Source organism: Haliaeetus leucocephalus, unplaced genomic scaffold (assembly GCF_000737465.1).
Source record: "Haliaeetus leucocephalus isolate CR32 unplaced genomic scaffold, Haliaeetus_leucocephalus-4.0 Scaffold151, whole genome shotgun sequence".
NCBI lineage: Eukaryota > Metazoa > Chordata > Aves > Accipitriformes > Accipitridae > Haliaeetus > Haliaeetus leucocephalus.
The window spans coordinates 2152543-2175004 of record NW_010972587.1 but is presented as its reverse complement, the minus strand read 5'-3'; the positions used below and the strand labels follow the sequence as shown (position 1 = coordinate 2175004).

Genomic DNA, 22462 nt, shown 5'->3' with positions numbered 1-22462 from the left:
TTATTCTGAGTGTAAACTAGACATTTAGAGTGTCTGTTTTCTGAGCAGACAGCTGCCTCTTTTGGCTGATAATTTACAAAATTTATATCCCTACAGGATGCATGTATATTACTTACCATAATCGGGAGGGTGCTTTATTCAACAGTCAGGTTAGGCTTAACTCACATATTTGTTCATGTTTGTAAGGCTACTTCTGCAATGCTACTACCTCAGTCATTCTGATTAAACATTTCTGATTATATAAATAATGTGTTGGTAACTCAAATTCTGTTAGAATCTGAATCAAGCTCTGTGTGCTGTTGGGCAGTCCGCTTGCGGAAGACAAGTACTAAAATAGCTTTAGATCTTCCAGCTTGAATTGTTGATGGCAAATCAGAGTACCACAGGGCAAGGATGCTGCTGGTGCTCGCTTGGCAAAAGGGAATTGCTCCTGGAGTCCTTCATTAGCTGTGGTAGTGTTTTGCCAGAAGACAGTGTTGCCCCACTGTTATCATGGAGAAACTAACACTTTGTCGTCTTGTTGAAGCTTGGAAGTGCAATACTAAGTTATGTAAGGATTTAATGTCTTTGTATTCCCATCTTCTTGCCTATGTATGTGCACATAGGTGGCAATTGTACTCCTGTTATACACCAACACTACTGAACTCTGCAGGGAATACAAGTACAGATCAGAAAACTTAAAAACTAAAGAATGGTTTATGCTAGTATGCAAACAGGTTTATCATGAATGTGACTTAAAAGTTAGAAGTGATAAAGCCAGGATTGATTTCTTCATCTCTCTCTTCCTGCAAGATGAGGAACTTTTAAGTAATAAGCATAGTTTGACTTGGTCTCAGAAAATAGGTGTCAGGTGCAACTGGAAAGATACCCTGACATAGTTTTGCAATGAAAAGAAAACTGTAAAGATGCCTTAGTGTCTTGCATGGTAACAATTAACCTATATTTACACTAGTATTACAGGTAGCTGGTAAGGATGGAGTATCCCAAGACATTGCAGAATGTGTTGCCAAATGCAGTTAAGGAAATGTTTTCGATATTAGTATGCATAGTTAAAGTGGATTAAAGAGCATATGAGAGATTATGTGGGAATTGTGGTATATCTACAGAAGAATTTATCAAGGAGTGACTCTCATGCCATCCCATCTCCCCACAATGTTTTGTATAAGTAATGCAGATGCTAGTTATTTGCATCATTTCTCTTTCTTCTGTCAAACCATAATTATGTAATGGTTGCCTTTGCAGTGGAAGCTGTTATAAAAATCAGCTGGTATGTTTATTTCACTACTGTTACTTGGTGTTCTCATCACAGAATCTAGGCTGAAGCTCTTCTGCTTATACTGGAATTGAGCAGGATTGATACAAGCTATGCCTCAGGCATAGCCACCACCCTCTTACGTTCTCATTGAACAAAACCTTGTCTGTCTGGTCCCCCTTCTTATTCTGCACCACTTTGATTGTATGCTCTGGGGGTCAGAAACATGTATTTTGAAAGTTTGTGTGGAGCACGATAGAGTGAAGCCCTGATAGGGAGAGTTCTCAGGACTGCTGAAATATCAGTAGTCAATAACAATCTGAAAAATAATGATAAAGCTTTTAAGTTGTTTGCAGTTTCTATTTAACTTCTCTGTCTTCTTCTCTTACTATTAAGGTGGCCTTTCCTACAACTTAGGGCCACATCTTTCTGGGTAATATGCAAACCACCCTGATAATATACTACTTGGCCTGTAGAGTTTGTTGCCAAACATGGGATAAGTAAGAGTAAAAATTAGTAAGTTTTAAGGAAGAGGATATGAAATACAAAGAGAAGTAAATTGTTGTGGCTTGGATCAAATCTCAGGAGTATATTTTTTGAGGTCATTAATTTGATTTGGTATAATGTCATGTCTCTTCTCATAATCTAGCTTTACGTGTTTTATAGGTAACATAGATGAATCCAAGCAGACTTATATCTGAGGATTTAGATATCTAAAACCTCAATTTTCTAGCCAGTGTCAGAGCAAGTTTTGTGTGAGCCATGTTCAGTGCTGTACTGTTCAAATAGGTATTCAGTGAGATCTGGAGCCAGAGTAAACTGTTTTTGACACTTTTCCTCACAGCCTTCTCTTAGACAAACTGGTAAGCTGCAGATTGGATAGGTGGCCTGCAAGATAAGGAGGAAACTGGCTAACAGGCCGTATTCAGAGGGTGGTCATCAATGGTTTTTTTACTCAGGCTGGCAGCCTGTCAAAATGGGGTCCCCCAGGGATCGATATTAGACTCTGCACTGTTCAACATCTTCAGAAATGATCTGGATGATGGGATTGAAAGCACCATCACTGCATTTGCTGATGACGCCAAACTAGGTGGTGAGGTGGACAAGTGAAAAAGGTGAACCATCTTAAAGAGACCTGGACAGGCTGGAAGGGAAGAGTGGGCTAGCAAGAACAGTATGAAGTTTAACAGAGACAAATCCAAAGTCCTGCACCTGGGATGGAATAACCAAAGAGCCCAGTATAGGCTAGGATCTGTGTGGCTGGGGAGCAGCCTTGCGGAAAGGGACCTGGGAGTCCTGGTGGAAATACAAAGCTGAACGTGAGTCAGCAGCGTGATGCTGCAGCAATGAAGGCAAATTGGATGCTGGGATGCATCCACAGGGGCATTGCTAGCTGAGATAAAGGTGTGATCATGCCACTCAGGCTGTATCTGGAGTACTGTGTCTGGTTCTGGTACCCACAGTTCAAGAAAGAAGTGGACAGACTGGAGAGGGTGAAAAGAGGGGGGGGCCACAAAGATGATCAAAGGGCTGGAGAACCTGCCCTGTGATGAAAGACTGAAGGAATTCAGGCTCTTCTCCCTGGAGAAGAGAATCCTTGGAGGGGGCACCCCATCACAGGATTCTAGTACTTAAAAGGGTGGCTACAAAGAAGATGGAGGCTCTCTGTTCACAAGGAGCCACATGGAAAAAGACAAGGGGCAATGGGCTAGTTCCACCAGGAGAGATTTCATCTCAATATAAGAAAGAAACTTTTTACAGTGAGAACACTCATTCACTGGAACAACTTCTCCAGGGATGTGGTAGAGTCCCCATCACTGGAGGTTTTCAAGATGCAATTGGACAGGGTGCTTGAGAATCTCATTTAGGCTTGCTTTCTCCTGAAACTTTGGACCAGATGATCTTCTGAGGTCCCTTCCAACCTGGGAAGTTCTATGGTTCTGTAATTGTTTCTAGGATTAAATTGTTCTTGGGCCTTGCATTCCAATGAGAGTCAATCATTCTTCCTCTCTTCTGTCCTATGCTTTCCAGGTAGGGACTGCTTCAACATGGATCAGCATTACTGCAGTTCCTACCCATGAAGTCCGTGTGCAACACATGGCCAGGCCAGGAGGACTGTAGTCAGCCTATTGCTTTTTCTGGGTCAAAATGGACCTCCATACAAACCTGAATCAGTAGCCTAGCCTGAGCAGTACTGACACTGGGTCTGGTGCGTTGCCCAGTCATTTCACTTAATTTCCTAGCCATAACTTTCTTTGAAATGACAACAGTTCTTTTTCATAGATGAAGCTGTAAAGAACAAAGTGAAGAAAAGTAGAAATAAATTTCAGAACAGAACAAACCAGGGAGGCAATCCAGATGGCTGCATGTACAAGTGATTTGGTTTTTTCCCCACTTGATCTGGAGATCAAATTCGATTCTCCATCTTAATTCCTAGTTTTCCTAGATGTAGTTAGAATACTGATACGATGCCATGAACTGTGGCAGTGCTAGAAAATTTTAAAAAAGACTGCTCATTCTACTAGAAGCTGTGTGGTCTGGCTCTGTTCCAATACAAGCCTTGTTACGTGTCCCGAGACACACAGTTAGAAACACACGTTTGTCCTGATTACTTGAAATATAGTTCACTAATTAGTTGAAGTCAGTTCTGGTTTGGCAGTGAGAAATGGCTTTCTGATACACATTCAGTTGATTCAAAGCATGGGAGATAGCTTTGCTGTTCACTTCAGGTACAAAACCAGAGTTATCTAGGCTTTACTGATTAAAGGAAACTATCTATATGCTGAATCTTTTTATATGCAGTAAATTACTGCTGTATGGAAAGGAACCTTACATCATCCCTCATAGGTACACTATCCAGTACTGCAGGCTGAGCAGACCCAGGAATTTATTTTAATTGTTAATGGTAGGTTTAATACTTCTCACAAGCTGGAAATGCCAGGAAATAATTGCTGTCTCAGTTCATGGGAGTGTTTATCATTTAGATGGCCCTCACATAAACTATAAACAGTCTAAACACTAATGCTGGAAAGACCAATTTAAATCAGTACTTAATGCTAGTCTATACTTAGCTCTTCCTTGTGTTTCCCATGAGTGCAGTTTCACAGTGACAGCAGCAGGAATGAACACTGCTGATGGCAAGGCACTGGAAATTTCTTTTTAATTTGAAATCAGAATACAATATTATTTGTAGAAAGTCTTAAATGATAGAAATAACTATAGCGTTTTGGCTGTACTTGGACTCTTGTTGCTTTAGTGTATATATAGTACTGAATCAGTGCTAGTGCTGCTGCGGGGAAGTGGCTAAAGAATGCAGCACTGTTCTACAGTGGCTCATGAGATGCTCCAAAAAGTCTGTATGCAATGGATGTGGATGTTGTCATTGCTAGCAGTTGGCTTTGAAATAGTCCTTGTGACCTGCTTCCTTTCAAAGAAAACCAGGGTCTAATCTTAATGTCTAGTCATTGGTGAGATAAGATGCTTCATGTTCTAGGGACTACAGTATTGTTTGGCTGCTGTGATTGGTTGGTTATTTTATATAATAGATAATAATTATGTACAGAAAGGTAATATAAATGTAGTAAATATATTGGTTAGCTTAGTGCAAGACCAGGACATTAAACCATCTCACCTTCTAGGTCACTGTTTTGTGCTTGTGTAGGAAATCATCAAGGATTTGAGGAAGCTAATGCTTTTAATTGGCACTTATTTCACTTGCTGTGAAAGGGCTTTTTACATGTAACTCACTGAACCCATTGGCTCTGAGATATTTTGAAGCCCTGTCTGTGTGCTTGGTACTCATGCTGATAATGAGCAGTCCCAGGGCTGAATGAATTTATAACCTTATAGAAGGCATATGACTCCTCTGTAGGAAACCACGTGTTTTACAATTTAGCTGTATCCACATCCATCAAGGAGAGAGCTGGGGCACCATCAGGTCTCCAGTATAGGTCCTTTGCTACCTTAATCTTATAATTTCACCACTTAGATGTTGGATGCGCTCTTTGACACTATAGCTTCGTCTGATGAATCCCTAGCTAGGGAAGCTGTGCATTGTAGGTTTGCCAGTAGTCATCTTAAGTTTGGGCTGTGACAGAAAGGCTGCAATCGCAATTGTAAGCAGGTGTGTTCCTCTTGGTGCAGCAGTCCATATGGCAGCTGACAAGTTGGGAACCAAGGAGGGATGTCTGAAACTTCCTTCCAGTAGAGGGAAGGAGAGCTGGGCATAATGGCTTAGAGGGCATAAGGACAAACAGTTACAGGAGTCACTCTGGAAGGACTTCCTTGGTACTTCATGGCAGGTTGCCTCTTGATGCAATCATGGAGAAGATGACACATTGCAGAGATAGAAATTGACATTGAATAAAAGTAGCATGTTTTTTTCATGACTAGGATTTTTTTCAGTTCCAAGCATACTTCTGCAGCAAGACTTGTCATCTATTTTCACAGAATTGCAGGATGATTGAGGTTGGAAGGGACCTCTGGAGGTTTTGGAGGGGAGAAGGGCTAGGGTGGTGAGGATTGATGGTTGTTCTTCATTCCTTTTTGAAGAAGGATGTGCTTTAAAGCTAGCATCTCAGGTTTCTCTGCTCTGTAACTTGTCTAGGTTTATAGAAGTCAAACTATTTTCTTTTTTTTTTTAATGAAACATTTGCTCTGCATACAACGAAGTCAAATAACTAGCTTCCTCACCAAAGCACTTACCGTGAACTTATTTTCAAAAGTATGGATTGCTCGCTCACATTGTCCTTTAATGAAAGTGTCAGTAGCAGCATCTCACAGCTTTGTGCATAGCATATGGATATAAGGGCTGAACACCAATGTCTTCTAGAGTGACTGTGTAAAACTAAGGGATCCTGAGACTATTCCTTGTTGAATCTGTCTGCTCTCAGTGCTGTCTTGTTGCTTCTTGATTCTAAGCCTGAGACTCCGATTCAACCTGTTAAGTGAGAATTTAGTTTGGCAGCCACTGTCTTCAGTTTTACCTGTCTTGCAGTTGTTTTCAGTCCATCTTGTCGTGTTCTTTCTGCCCTCTTCAGTTTTTTTCCCCATTCCTGAAGGTACTGCAGTTGCCACAGCATTTTTGTTTTCCTTTCTAGCTATGTGACTGGCTCACGGCTGCTATACCATGAGGGTCATGGCTTACACCTCTGAGAAATTGTTATGCTCCAGAGTTTATTTACTGCAGATTTGATGATCCACAAAGATTTAGGAAATAACACTTTTTATGGTACTGCATATAGCAGCACCTACATTCTTTCCTGTAAGTAACAATGACAGCTGGACTCCTCTGAGACAGCTCATGGGTCCCAGCAAGCCCTGTGTGAACTGGGGACAGGTAGCATATATGCAAGGTCTGGGCATTAGCAATCTATAGGCTGTGACCGCTATTATCAAGGAACTGGTCCAGTTTCATTGCTGCCATCTGCTGAAACTAGAGCTTTCCACCTCCTTGAGCAGACTAATGGGAAGCATAGTTTTCAAGATGAGATCTGAAATGCCACAATATCGCTAAAAATAATAATTAAAAATGCTCCTACCCCCAGTGAGGACTTCCAAAATGTTTGTTTGTTTTTTGTTAAAGTTCAGCTTCCTGTGCAGTTTTACTGGTCCTAACTAATACTCATTCTGTATCTATTAATTCTTTCCATGCTAATTTTTATTATTTAATATGTCTCTGATACAGCTCTGCTTGGTATCTCCTGTTTTCTGAGCAGTAACTCATGAATGTGTTTAGTTTTTCTGTGTTGTCTTTAATACAAAAAAGATGCTCTTTCTTTGTGTTAATGAAAACTTCTGTGTGTACTTAAGAAAACCCTTATGATTTAATATTTTGGGGAAGAATGTCTTGTATTTTAAATACTCTTTAGTTGCTTGGTGACTTTGCTTGACAAGATCTTGCTTGCTAAACTTGATTTGAAAAATGTTTATTACAAAAAACCCACCCAAACTATTTTCCTGTAACTAATATAACAAGTACTCATAGAGTAAAAAACTCACAGCCTACTTAATATGCTATATATAGGACTGACTGGGCAGCAATGAAATATGAGAATTTGTATGGTGGTCTTAATGACCAACTCTTTTTAAAATTTTTTTTCCTAAGGTTTGTATGATATTATAGTTGTTTAAAGAAATGTTTTTTCCCCTTCCCCTCTTAAAGGTAGAGACCTGTGGGTTCTTGTTCTGGGAAGGTTTCCAACCCATCATAAGATTGGCATTCCAGAGTTCAAGTATGTTGCGAATATGCATGGGGATGAGGTACGTTTCAACTTTTGTAATGTCATTTATACCAAATACACTTACCAGAGGTTTAGAGTGAACTTCTTAGGTGTGTGCTACTTACTATTGAGGTATGTCATACCTCAAAGAAGACCTAATATGTGTGTATTTCTTGAGGAATTTCAAGAATAAAGTTCCCTTGTTCTGGTGGAAGGGCTTTAGGAGACCTTACATCACAGTAAAGAATCCTACAATCCTACACGTAAGACCTCTCAAGTGGAGAGGTTTGTCTTCTCCATGTGAATAAACCCAGAGGCTTTAACTTTCCTGGCAATGAGTCAGATGCAATAGTTTGCTTGTACATTATTATTGCCTAGGCATGAAGTATGACTGATAGAACTCTTCAAATACATCATAAGATTGAATAATAATTGCTGTGCGGCACCAAATTATTTTAGGAAGAAAGTTTATCTTGGAAACCTTAAGCTTGGAATACCTAGATTTACCTGAGATAACACAGTGAGTACAAAACAAAAAGCAATTACAGGATTAACTTGCTCTGGAAAGAATGCCCACTTAGTAATGATAAAGGAGAAAATGGTGATTATGAGCCTTCCTGGTGTAGTACATGAATCTGGAACAGAAAGACTTAAAGCTTCGCTCTTCTCTAATCTTTTCTTGCTTTCTGGTTCCCTTATTCTTTAGCTTTACCTGCTTATATTAGTCATGTTCAGGATAAGTTTAAACTACACAATATATTTCCGTGCAGCCTTTAATGTGAAAGGTAAATAATTCAACAGAAATGGCAAAATCTTTTTTATATATCTATCTGTATCTGCTAGACTGAATTCCTCAAACTAAGAAAAATAGATGTAGTAGGAAGTGTATCCTGTGTAAAGTGTAACATGTCACAAGCTATTGCTATTACTAATACCATGCATGAGCACTTGCACGCCTACAGACACTTGTGACATTATGTGCCAAGAATTTTCCCCAAGTTAGACTAGTTTCACCTTGTTTGACAGTAGCTGTGCTCAAAGTGCTGCTGGGAGTCTGACTGCTTTGGAATTTAACTCTGTGGGAGGAAGCTGATTCATGGTTTCAAATGGGTATGCGTGTTACTGGATGCCCAAGATGGGGTTTGCAACTCCTAAAACCTAGTGTGTGTCAGCAGGGTAGTCTAGGGTGCCTAGGAACTGAGGTTCCATATGACAGTCCCTGCAGACTGCTGAAGGGAATTGAAACCTATGGCTACAGATGACCCCACTTTGCTGGGAAAGAGATGGAGAGCAGGATATGATCTCATCCAGAATGGCCTGGCTCTCAAATCTGATATTGCTGGACTGCAGAAGGCCAGTTCTCCTATTGAAACCTCCACAATGAAGCACTTCTGCCATTATCACTGCTTAGCAGGATATGCACAAGGAACTTTGACTGTGGAGACATGCACCATTTGCATATCCACAGGGTCAGGAATTGCTGGAGATCAGGCAACCTGGATCACTGCCTAGGATCTAAATTCTTATGTTGACTTTGTGAGGAAATGAGGCAAGAATTTTTTTTTAAGGGATCTGGCACTGTGTTTGAGTTTGAGCAGGGTTGATCCTTGAGCTGCCTAGGTACCATATAGTATTAAGTGCCATGCTGCATTTTAACTTGTTCACTAGACCAAGCATGCACCTAGGGAAGATTCTGGAAATAGAGGATTCCTCCTTTTTAGGCCCTCATGATGATCTTTGCTGTATGTTTTTTTGTGTATGGATGTAACACAGTTGGTGTTTGTTTTTCCTATCTGACCATAAATGTATTTCAGATGGCAGGAAATGAATTCCTTGTATAGAAAAGCATTGAAGAACTTGAATATTTTTTTCCCATAATATAAGATTCTGCTGGACTAGTCACTGGGGAAAGATTCAACCAGCCCTATAATATATTAAGCAGATAAGTTTTGTAATGACTGTATGACAAGCTTCAACTTGTGTTCCACAGTCTGTCATAACTTAAAATTGCAGGATTATGGCTTCATTGATCTAGTTGGGTCTTTTGTGCTTCAGTGATGCTTTTCATAAATGGTACAGAGTGAGAAAACTTCTGTTCTCAAGTGTTTGGTGATGCTGCCCTTCTAACCTGTCATGATCACACAAATGACATTTTTCTTTTTTGACTCAGCTGTCTGGCTGCTCCTGAAACCTAGAAGTTGGGGGGGAGCCTGAATTGCATGTGTGCAGGCTATTTGCACATGCTGCTGGAAGAAAACCTAGGTTATTTGGAGAGCTGCCCAGCAGGGAAGTTCTAATAAACTAACGTGAGTACGCAATACTAGGAAGAGTATTTTTTTCAGAACTGGAAAGACTAATTTTTTTTAAGTAGGGTAATTTTTCTTAATACTGTAAGACATGACCAGCCAAGGTTTAAACGATTTTATTTTGTGATCACCACCGCCAAATAGCGTGAACTTTTGTCTCAGATCCCCAGAGGTGCAACAAAACACTTCTCCCATTCTTTGTGTGCCTGTATGAAGTTGGACACCATTTTTAGCAGTACTTTTTGTTTAACCTAAGCCAGATTAAAAATGATAATTAGAGGTAGTTCAGTCACTTGCAGCTATGTGAGACTTTAATCAAAACGGCACTAATAGACTGCACAAAATGCGTAAGCCTGTGCAATGTTAATAAAGTCTGTACTGAGGAAGATGAGGGAGAGGTTGCCTGTTGTTCTCGGGCAGCTCTCATTCTGAACTGAGCAGCAGTCTCTCTTGTCCCAGACTTGTACTATTACTTGAAAGATCCTCTCTTCTTCAGTGTGTACACTCACACGTTCCTCTCTGGGGAAGAACTTATTTCACTTAACATTGACTGCAATCAAACCCCCAAACACTCCTAAGTCATAAATGGAGCAGAACTATCACCTTTTGACCAGCTGTACCAGTGACTTGAGTCCAATCTACACAACTGAACCACAGGATCTAATTAGAAGGCTTTTCCTAAACTGTGTATATCACAGAAGGGAAGCCCTTTAAGGAAAAGCATATCTGAACAAAGTGTAAACTACTTGTGCATTTCTGCTTGTTCCCTTTAATATATTAAGTATATGGCTTCCTTAACTTTCTGCAGATATAGTGTAACTGGGCCATCACAAGATAAACTCTTTTTCGTTATGAGAAGCAAAGCCTGTACTGATAGACCTGAGCTAGCCTACATGAAAGATGTGTTGATCTTGCTTGCTTACCTTGTGGTTTAAGTTAAAGCAGCTAGACTATTTTCCATGTCATCGTACACATAGTCATATCCACAGAATGGTTTCCTGAGATATGGTGACTTACTAGGGCTTGGGTGACTGAGGACTGGGGTAGGTTTTGTGATCAACATAATTGGGGCTTAAAAAAACCAACCAACCAAAAAAAAAACCCCAACCAAAAAACAATGAACTAATGAGTCTTGTGTAGAATTTCTCACTCTCATTTCCAAAAAATGAATGGCAGTGGCAATTACACTATCAAAATGCCAATATCAAAAAAGGCGCTTTTTTTTCCACCAGGTTGGGCAAAAAGAGTTGTGTCCACATACTACACAATCTGCTATAAGGAATTTTCAGCACATATCTTACGTCCTTTGCGCTGTGCAGTATAGTATGGAAGTGGTGTGGCAGGGGAACAAATACATGCTCTAGAAAAGAGAGTAAAAAAAAAAGAAATATTTCTTGTGTAGTGAACTATTTTCCACCTGGCTTCAGTATCAGCTGATGTGGTATAAAGAAGGTCAGAAGCACCAGAGATTTCAAAATTCAAAGCAACCAAATCTATTTGCTAACAACAATTTAAAAAAAGCTGGATGCTGCTGAGAGATCTTTCAACACAGGTAGGGCTGCTGCCTTGCCCCAGTTACCTTTTTCCTTATCTTTACTCCCACTCTTCTGAGTGGGAAAATAAAAAAGTGATCCATTTCTCAGCCAGGTGAAGCCTGTGCGGAGAAGCCTGAAGGCTATGGAATTTGTCCAGGTGGTACCATCTTATGCCAGTTACTAGTTCAAAAGCAGGCTTTGTGTTGCCATTTCCTTAAGTGATAATCCAAGGAACTGCAATACCACATGTATGACAGGGAAGTTCTTTTATTTCCATAGCAATTGCTGCTATAGAAATAAATGGGTATGTGCCAAACTCTATTTGCACAAACAGTCGCTTTAACACTTTAGTAAAGAAGGACAAATAGTGGGGTGTGTTGCAGCTGTGCATAATAATTAGTGCTGTACAAGTGTTAAAAAAGAACATCTTGTAAGTGTGGCATTTAAGTGGTAAACCAGGATGGACTATTGGTTTCTGTGCTGTAACTCCACTTCCTTAGGCGGGGTTGTGCTAGTGCTAGGTCTGTAGAGCAGTCAGGGTTGGAGCAAGGACATGGGCAAGACCATGTTGCTCTGAAACAGGTCCTACCTGATGGTTTGGATCTTTCTTTCAACATAGTTCAACTTAAAAACCAGGCCACATTTAAGGAAAGAATTTTAATCGTAAAAATGGGCAGAGTCTATCCACCCATAGTCCCCTGGTATTAGGTCTCTCATGTGGTAACAAAAATGTTTTAAAAACAGGGGTGCTGCAGTGAAGTGTTACAGCGCAGGTGCAATTGGAGATAACCTTAATCTTTTAACTGGCTGCTGCTAGGGCTTCCTGAGTAAGCCCTTCAGTAGCTGAGCAGGGTGCTGACCCAGCCATGCCAGAAGCAATAGTCAGCAAGTTTAAGGGGTATGTGTACAGAAACAGCAGTAACACCCTTTTCTACAGTGTCAATCCATGCCCTGACGCATGCTGCTTCATTCAGGACTTCCCCTGAGGATCCCCGAAAGCCTTTCACGCTGACTCTCTCCCTTTGGGGCACACAAGGAAACAGACAGCTGAAAGTGCACAGAGAAACTGAATGTCTAACTGTATCCCTGGAGGTGGGAGAAAGGGTTTTCCTTTGCTTTTGTGTCACTCCTCATCTGAGCTACAGCAAAACAATGCACCTGGGCATTGCCCTTGGGATACTGCAATTAAAACCAAGTATTCATCATGTCTCCTCAAAGTCCCAGAGTACATATACGCTGTCCCCTGCTCTCTACATCTTCATATTAGACTAGAGGCAGGTTAAGGTGTCTGTCCTCGACTTTACTGTCAGCAACCTACCTCCACTGTGTCTAGACCCTTTTTTTGAAGCTTCTAATGGCTCTACCTGGCTAGGTGGCAGATGCCTTCCAAGGGCTTGATCAAAACTTGAGCTATACTTTCCCAGAAATGAAAACTTTCCCTCCCCTCAAACATCTCCAGATGTGCTTTCTCAAGAAATTCAGGGTACTCTGGACCAAAACAAAACCACCCCTCAGTTGCCCCACTGAAACAGCATTGTAATAAATACACTCTTCTCCCACAAGGGAATGATCAAAGTGCCAACTCTCTGTGATAGAAATTAGCTGAATTGTTTAATCTACTACATACTCAGGTACAACAATAGCTATACAAGGAATCCTATAAAATAGGGTTAGTTTTTAAAATACTGTATATGTAAGTAAGTCTGGGTTTAACTTCTAAGTGCAAAGAATGTCATCCATGAAAAACTGGTCATCTTCCGTTCTTTATAAATGTTGCCCTTTTCCACCACCTTCTCTTGTTGCTTTTCTTTATCTTTTTTTCCCCTTCCTGTTCTGCTTCTCTACCCTTTCTTTCCTGGATATCTTTTTGTCAGGTACTGCAGAGAAGTACAGTAGGATTGGAGGCACTTTCCCAGTTTCTCCAGAGAGCAGTCCAGTCTTGTCTGTAGTTTAGCTGCCTCTGTGGTAGGGCTGTTCTTGCTGCTTCTGAGTCTGCTAGCTTTATCTCTCATGCCCAGGGCCATGTCTTGGCTGACTTCCCTCCCCTCCTTTCTTTCCCCCCTGCTCTGTGTGCTTCCCAAGATGTCTATCACCCAGAGCTGGAACTGAGCTGCCTGTACAAGACAGGTTCTGTTGCATCCCTTCTTAAATTTCACAGAGTAAATTTATCAAACCTGCAGAGCAGTCTGCTTTCATGTGCTCAGGTGCTGTTTTGAAAGCTACTGGCAATGGAGGAAATTGGGTACCTTTTACCCCTTGTCCAAGCCCATTTGCTGCATTGTCTAGAAAAAGAACAACTTAGTTATTGACACAGTATATGCATTTGTGTAACATAGCTTCCCCTAACAAATTACTGGATGGTGGCTTGCAGGAGATCAGCAGGAGCTGACAGGCAAGGGTTAGAAAACTTAGGAACAAATCTCCTGGAGGGCAGGGTGGGAAAAGATCCTTCTTTTTCCCTGTACAAACTGCATGGCTGCCTTCAATTTTGACACTTAAAATGGTGTGATCATTTTTGGCACTACATTGTTTGTTTGTTTCCCCTGCAATAAACAGCAATTGCCAGCTAACTGGCAAGACATGGTTTGCTCCCAACCTGAAGAGCAGTTACACCCAGACCTCCTTGCCCCATCATGTACCAACGCGGCTCCTGCAGGCAGAGCTCCTGCTGGACAGTGTCTGTGTTCCTGTTTACCTTAACACCTAGAGCAGGACTTATCACTTAAAATGTACTAATGTGAAAATTCGACAAGATATTAGTGCAGCAAATAGCTGTGGAGAAATAGTCCTTTTCCCCTACCTGACTTCACCTAGCTTTTACCTTAGCCTGTACCAGTCTGAAAGCAAGGACATGTTTATCTGCATCACCAGGTTCTTCTAGTAATGCTGCTCCATGTTCCTCGCTTTAGAAAAAAAAAAAATTCTTTGAAAGATTTCCACTTCAGTGGTGCAAGACTCGTTCAAAAAGATACTGAGATGCTGTAGCTCTGAATTAGAGCCTGCAGTGATTTACCAGGCTTTGTTCTTAGAGATAAATTGTCTCTGGAGCACATCTAGTTGCAAGTCTTGATTTGTTCCCATCCCAGCCAGGGCTTAGGAACCCTACAGTGCCCTTGAGGCATGGGTCACAGTGCTATAGGAAATGCTCCTGGAAAGTATGGTTCAGTGAATGCTGTACTAGTGGTTTCTGGGGTAGAATAGGATTGTTCTTAACTCACTGGAGCTGAATCTTGCCATTGTTTTGCCTGAAATCTGATAGAGCAGACTAAAGGGAGATGTCCTGCCAGCCTTCACGACCTATACAAACTTACATGAACAAAAATATGTATTTAGCTTTTTCTCTGCTACTGCCTTTCCTTGATCCAAAGTCTGCATCCAAATATCCTTCCATCTCTTCTGCTAAGGATTTATATATGCCTGTTTGGTTTCCCTAATGCCTGTGTTCATGGCATTAAAATAAAGCAATGTAACAGAGAATATAACAGAAGTGCCTATGGGGCCTCTCTTGATCCTGTATTAAAGTTGACTTCCCATAGAAGGTGATCAACAAGAAAAAATCCTGCTCTGTAGCACCTGGAAAACATGGAAGGTGTTGCCTTCCTTTCTTCTGAACTTCACTGCCAAGTGGTGATGCACAGCACTGACGCTTATGTGCAGGGCCTGGGGTCCCCTGGGCATCAGCACAGAGCTGACTCTGCAGTGCAGCTGAGATAGTGCAGTGGTGCGTTTCCAAGCCCACATGCTCTTTAACAGGCAGTCTATGCAGTTTTAGTTTTTGATAAGGCTACGCCTTATCCGTGCAGGATTTAAACAGTGTAGCTGACACAGTCAGTTTCCCATTACAGAAAAAGCTCTGGTTGATATGGGTTTAAAACCCTTGTGAAAACCCTCCAGTGACTCCTTTCGTGTATTAAATTACTTCAGATATATTTAGGGGAGAGCATAAGACAAAACAGTGTTGACCAGGATGCTCTTGTATGTCTGTATAATCCAGTAAGAAAAAACCTGTAAGGTGGTGGGTCTTTTTTTCTCTTCTTCTTCCATAGCAGACTTAAAATCTGTGTTTCTTTATACAGACTGTTGGGAGAGAAATGCTGCTCCATTTGATAGACTTCCTGGTGACCAGCTATAGACATGACCCAGTTATTACCCGGTTACTCAATAATACCCGGATTCACATCATGCCAACAATGAATCCTGATGGATTTGAAGCTACAAAAGTGCCTGATTGTTACTACACGCCAGGAAGGTAAGGGCGGCTTAGGAGGGTGGGAGTAGGTAGAAGAAATGGGTGGGGAGTAATAATCGGAGATAGCCAAGAGACTGAGTCATACTTGGTGGCGAGGACAGCCTAGAGGATGCGTGAGGGCTAATTTTGGCCTGTGCTGATCTGAAGACACACTGTTACGGCATAGAGTTTTTGGAAGACTGAGTCAGACTGGTGTTTATATGTGGTGCGGCTAGAGAAAATTGGTCAGAATGGTGTAATGACCTAACCTTTTAGGCAGGAGACCCAGACTGCGAATAGAAGCTCAATTATCTATTTAGACCTTTAGGGTGCTACAGAAAAAGAAGGAAAACTCCACCCATAGGGATCTAGTTCAATTGCAGAACCCTGTAACCCTTCCTAATGAGAATAAGGTGTGTCTAAGCTGGCTGAATGGACTTCTAGAAATGTGTTTGAAGATCATGTTGAACACAGATCTACTAAGACGGAGGAGTTACACAAGCAGAGCTAGCTGTAGTAAGTGCTGTGCTAATAGCAGAGCTAGGAAGAAAACTTACACAGAAGAAAAAGTAACCTAGTGTTGCATCCTGTGCTACTTTTGCATTCTTTAATGTAACTATTGCAGAGACCAAAAAAGGGAGGAAAGGTTTAACAGGCTAGAAAAGGGAAGAAGAGGAGAGAGTGAGAGAATGGGAAGAAATGCCAAAGGAACAGAGTTGGAATATGCACAAAAATCAAACTCATGAGCCAGAAGTTCTCTTGGATCACTGGCCATGGCAATGTCGGAAGCAAGTGACAAGGTAGTTTAGTTCTCTAGATGATCAGTGTAGGCTGTCCTTTTTATTAGGAAAGAAATTTATTCCTCAGCAAATAGATAGGAATTTTATGGAGGGTGGTATTTTTTATCCCCTCACTGTCAAATAGACAGAGTTTAACTAGCTACAGAGTTTAAAAATTAATACAGCTGATGCTAAATACCTTCTCTACTCTTGTACTGACCTGTCTGAGTGAAAAAGAAAGCATATGCACAGGCTGGACATTCAGGTACAGGGAGAAGAGAATACATCCTGTGTTTGAGTCAAATGTTTTGCTCTATGTCCAGAGTGACAGCAGGACAAAGGACCCTGCCATCCAGTAGTTACCTTGGTCTTCTATACAAGTGGGAAAAACCATACAGAAGTACATCCTCCTCCTTATCTGGCTTTAGCTTCTTCTAATTCATGTATGTGTAGGTGTGTGCATGCTATATGCATGTTAAATATTATTCACTGTTTCCACCTCAAATACCATAGAATTGTTTTATTGTGTCCTGTGAAAATTCCAGTGCTGCCAGAAAGCAAACTAAAGTCCATCTTCTTAATGCTTGAGAAGATTTGCAATGGTCACCTTGCCTGTTTCCAAAGACACTAGCATGCAACAGATTTTAAGTACTGGGAGGCTGGCGATGTGGAAGTGTCCATAGGCCAAGCAGTAATGGGAATGTCTTCTCTCTTTCTAAGGTACAATAAGAACGGAGAAGATCTGAACAGAAATTTCCCTGATGCCTTTGAAAATAACAATGCTAGCATTCAGCCAGAGACTCAAGCAGTAATGGACTGGATAAAAAATGAGACGTTTGTTCTTTCGGCAAACTTGCACGGGGGTGCCCTGGTTGCCAGTTACACCTTTGATAATGGTAACTCAGGTAAGCCAGTAACAAACTCTCTTCTCCACAGCTGATATGGTTTAGGAATGTTAGCTGTACCAAAGCAAAATTTATAAGGATTTCTGCAACGTTTTTCCAGCTTTTGAGCTGGGATGGGCAGCCCATCAAAACCCCATCAAAATTCACTGCCTGATACGGCTATTTGGGAAATATTTATCCTGTATGTAAGCCAGCACTGTATGTTTTACCAATAATGAGAGTTACATGATGGCTATCTTCATTCTGCAGTTACCGGCTCTTTGAAAGGCTATAGCAGGTCTCTAGATGATGATGTCTTTATTCATCTGGCAAAAACTTACTCTTTCAACCATGCCAGCATGTACAAAGGGACTGGGTGTGACAACAGACAAACCTTTCCGGAAGGCATTACCAATGGGTATTCTTGGTACCAGCTGGAAGGTAAGAATGTCAGCAATATATTTTTTTCAGCTGCTTCAGATATGATGTTCTCACTTTCGCCTGCCATCTTTGATGGTAAAAGAGCTGTGATTTTGCCCAGAGTAGAGGGTTGATGAGGGGAGTAAGCCAACGTGTTCACGCGGATTCTCTGAGCAGGACCTGGGTGTTTGCAGACCCTCCCAGTCAGCAGTTATAGAAGTGAATGAGGCAGTCTCTGCTGTCTGGCTGCTTCTGTGCCCTTTCTTAAGGCCTGGGTGGCTGTATAGATAACATACATGCGCACACACTGGTGTGGCACCAAGGTCTTGTCCTTTCAGAAAGAAGACCAATCTTCTGTTCATACATCATCCTTTTTTTTAATGTTTGATCACTGAAATAAATGTTTTCATTACTGTTTATGTGTAGCCAAATAGAACACGGGTCCTGCGTACTATGGCACTGCGTGTTGCTTTCACAGTCTAAATTCAAAGCCTTAACAGGCTCTCAGGATGGCTTTGGCAGTGGCAAACTCTATGCCAGCCTGTGAATCTACCTGCCCCTATTTGCTTGGGAGCGCTTGAATGAGTTTAAGTCAAAGACCCACCCTTCCTCAGCCATAATAGTCGTCATTCCTGAAACGCCATTGTGCTTTAGAAAACAACACTCTACATGTAACTAGAGTAATTAAGTTGGTTTTCCAGAGGAGGCAGTAAATACAAATGTGGCACTGAGGAATCATTTATCTGATTTACTTTTCTTAAAATGTTGGTACTTGCATCACACCTGTAACTCTCCTATTTTTCTTTGAGCTTGAACTTGGTGCTTCTTTGCAGCTGAACGCTCTTTCTTTTATGTCACTTTTAAGGTGGAATGCAAGATTACAACTACATCTGGGGACAATGTTTTGAAATTACATTGGAGCTGTCATGCTGTAAATATCCTCCAGCAAACCAGCTGGAAAAGTTTTGGAGAGACAACAAAGCTGCTCTGATCGAATATATAAAACAAGTACATCTAGGTGGGTATGCGAATGGGGAAGGGAGCCAAAGCTGAGGCCAGGCTGGTGGGCAAAGTGGGAGCTCTTCAGCAGCCCAGGTCAGTGTCAGAGCTCACAGGTGAGGAGCTCTGGCCTGAACCTGGGAGCTATCACTTTGGAATAGCAAGTGCTACAAGGCCAGGGATGGGTAAGGGAGGAGAACTTACACGTGTGTCAGGCGTGGGGCGATGGGCGCTACTGCAGTGATGCAAGGGGCTTAAAATGCGCTGGGGCAGGAGCAAGGGATGGGCCCCAGGGGTCGTCTTAGCAGAGACCCCCCTCAGGCAGCCCGCTTTGCTGAGCAGCCTTGGGGCAGTCATTTATTTCAGAGGTCTGTACAGGTATGTGTGTGTGTGTGTAGACAATGTTTCGTGGGTGTTTGCTGCTTGCATTTTGTATTTTTGTAAGGCTTTTCTAGGTGTGCTCTTTAACTTCACAGTTGGAAGAGAGCTGCGGGTTAGTGAAGCAGTGGTACTTTACAATGAGTCGAGTTTGCACAAATCTGTTGCTTGTCTTGCGTTTTGTTGCCCAGAAAGTCTGACTGCTGTTTTATCTTTGCTTAACGCGAGTGCTGCCTTGAAGGTGGTGTGTGAGAATTTAGGGAAACTATTTCATAAGCAGACAGTGTTGGTATTCTGCCCTTGGGAAGTACTGGATAAGAGGCTGACTTATTTTAAATTTAAAAAAAAAGGGGGGGGACAACCCCCCCTTCCCCAAACCAGTACTGAAGATTGAAGCCCTTCAGTAAAAGACACATGCAGTAAGTATGTATGGTGCTTTCAGCAAATGAGACTTAGAAACAGAGATTACAGTGCTGCTTTCTAACTTAATGGTTTACCCTCATGTTAACAACAACAAAGGATTTTCTATTTTAATTCCCTTAAGATAGAAGGGACTAGTGATATTATTAGAAGTGCATGAAATAGCCTTTGAGTGCATCCAGGAACAAAACAGCCCAACTTTCTCAGAGGAGGTGGCTCACCACAGATAGATGTTGTGACCTTTCTCTCCTCTCCCTTTTCCATAGGTGTCAAGGGTCAAGTTACTGGTAAGAATGGGACTCCTATTCCTAATGCCATCGTGGAGGCCAAAGGAAGGGCTCATGTCTGCCCCTACAGAACAAATCAACAAGGGGAATACTTTCTTCTCCTCCTGCCTGGGACGTATGTCATCAATGTAAGTGTGCCGCCTTACTCAATTGTTTCTAATTGCATCGAGTTCCTGAGCACAGTGATACTGAATCCTTACAGACCAACGAGCTGAACTTGCTCAAGTCATATACAGGAGCTGTAAAGGCTCTTTAGCAGATTTAAAAGAAGATAGTATCTTAGAATGTGAGTCAGCAGAAAGGAAATTTGTTTGATGCAGTAGGGTCTTGAGTCCCCAGACTGGCTGGAGATAAGCACTCATCTGACGTGGATGGTGGAGCCAGCTGGGATGAGTGTCTGGACCATGATGACGGGAGCTTGAGGTGTTTGAGACAAACCACAGAGCTCTTGAAGGGGGAGGCGGGGGGAGGCTGGGGTCCCCAAAGCCCAGGCAGCGAGGGGCTGACGCCAGCGGAGACAGTTACTTCCCTGGCAGACATGGCTTCTCTGCGGAGGGCGGGTGGCAGTAGCTGGTCCGGGAGAACGGCTCCGCCTGCTGCCAGCCAAGGGCTTACACTGAAGCTTAACTGCAGGATTCCCTCTCTTGTACAGCATGCTGTGCCCCCCTATTAGAAGTAAATATTCTCAGGTTTTTGGGTGGGGTTAGTCTTACTGATATGATGTGAAAACTTTACTCTTTTCTCAGTCCATGTTCTCAAACTTACGTTTAGAACACTTTTTCCTTACGGTGAAAGTGTAAATAAGCACACTAGACAATGATTGTTTCACAGCTGAACTCAACAATGTTTCAAACCAAGTAAGAAAAGGTTTCACGTTTGCTCCTAGGCTACTGTACCAGGATTCAAATCAATACTGAAGACAGTGGAAATTCCTGACAATACTGGTAACTTCAGTGCTTTGAAACAGGACTTCTCTTTCCCAGAAGTCTCTATCAAACCAGAAGCGCCTTCATGCCCCAAAATTCCCCTCTACCAAGAGCTCGAACGGCCATCAGCTGCAGTAAAACCAACTCTACATATCTTGGCTTTAATGACTGTTATGCTTGTGATCTTCAAATAAAGTAAGGACTAATGTGACATGGCAGGGCAAAACCTTCCTGCACAAATGTGGCTTTTCGGGCAAGGAATTTTATAAGCAAAAAGAATGTATGTTTTTATAAACCAAATTCTCAGATTTACAATCATCTTTATCGTATTTTGTAAAATACTGGCCCAACAATCAAATGTTTTAATAATACTACTGTATTTTTTTACATTAAGTATTTTACTCTAAAGAAATTCTGTATAGCCAAGGGAGAGAACTATAGAATTTTGATGCAGAAGGTACAAATACATTCTGAAGAATTCACCTGAGTTAAAAAGTCCACGATTGAATTGCCAGTTTTTCATGCAAGCTCAGGTTCCTCATTGAGCCACCAGCTCATGTGCCACACAACTGTAAGCAATTAGCTCAGTCCCAACTTCTCATAATAAAGCCACTGCTATAAATGAGGAATGACGTTTTTATGTATGCTCTTTCTTACCCAGACAGACGAGACTCCTTAGGGCTTAAATAAGGTAAAGACCAGTAACGCAGACACGTTGAGAGGCAGGAAGATGGAAAAGACGTGTAAGCATGGGCTGAAGGGCCACGTGGCTGGAAGCTTGATGATTATCTGACTGATAGCACAAAGAGAATGAGTTGGGTCTCTGAAAACGGTGGTCCCCTAAGACAGAGCTGCTGAAAACAAGTCATCGATAGCTTTAGACCGTTGCCATTGTCCATTTTTTACTGAATTTGGTACAGAACAGAACTGCATCCAATTCAGATTTTTTTTAAACTGAATAGTTTTAGCAGTGACTTTAGCATGTGCAAGTATGTTATGCAGCCCTGCTCCTAGACAGTTTGGACCGCATCTAGCACGCGTGCTGGAAGCCGCAGCGAGGCACAGACCCGATCCTGGTACAGAGGCCAGCTTCAGTGACAGCTCAACTACCCCTGCAGAAAACAAAGTAGCAGAACTTCTGACAATCAAGTCATTGAGCACCAAGGAGTATATAAACAAATCTTTATTTAAAGCTTTTAAATGCAACATAGTATTTAGTTTCCTCAGAAAAGGAAAAACTGAAAACTGAAAGACAAACACAATACACATGAAAATTCTTCTCAGAAATGGATCTATACTCTGTGCAATTTAAGTGGAGGGCTGTAGTAGAATGGTTGCTGACTGGGGTAGTACGTGCTCTGGGTATCGGGAAGGGATGCACCGTGACAAGTTCTTGAAAGTGTGTTCAGCTAGTAGTGGCAAGATTGCATAGTTATTTAAATTCACTATAATCCAGTCTGTTTAATGGTCAATCCAGCTACATGTAGTCAGACAACAATGTGAGACTCTGCTTTTGGAAAAGCTATTTGGTATTTTAGGTATTATGTAATCGTCATGTTATGGCAATTAATTTAGCTCAAAACCAACAACTGTCCTTTAAAATCGGGCTGTTGAGTTAAAGCAACGTCTACTCAAAAGGTGGAGTATCACCAACAAATTTTACATGTAGAATAGATATACACACACTATAGCAAGGCATTCACTTGAAGCTTTCAGTGCATCTGTGCTAAATTAAAAAAAAAAAAAGCACACATTAGTTAAAAGCAACAATTTTTCACATTCACTAAGTGCAATCCATTGTTAAAAGATACCATAAGCCCAGGTTTC

The 22462-nt window shown here is 41.6% G+C and overlaps 1 protein-coding gene across 1 annotated transcript in view; it reads left to right on the top strand.

Annotated features, from left to right (window-relative positions):
• Window positions 1–20889, top strand: part of CPM (carboxypeptidase M) — a 29139-nt gene extending 8250 nt beyond the window's left edge. The window contains exons 3-9 of the mRNA XM_010561757.1: window positions 7416–7513; window positions 15391–15563; window positions 17042–17226; window positions 17476–17646; window positions 18491–18643; window positions 19689–19837; window positions 20596–20889. Coding sequence (XP_010560059.1) covers window positions 7416–7513; window positions 15391–15563; window positions 17042–17226; window positions 17476–17646; window positions 18491–18643; window positions 19689–19837; window positions 20596–20829 — 1163 coding nt within the window. The 3' untranslated portion in view covers window positions 20830–20889. The remainder of the gene's footprint in view (window positions 1–7415; window positions 7514–15390; window positions 15564–17041; window positions 17227–17475; window positions 17647–18490; window positions 18644–19688; window positions 19838–20595) is intronic.
• The last annotated feature ends 1573 nt before the right edge of the window (window positions 20890–22462 follow it).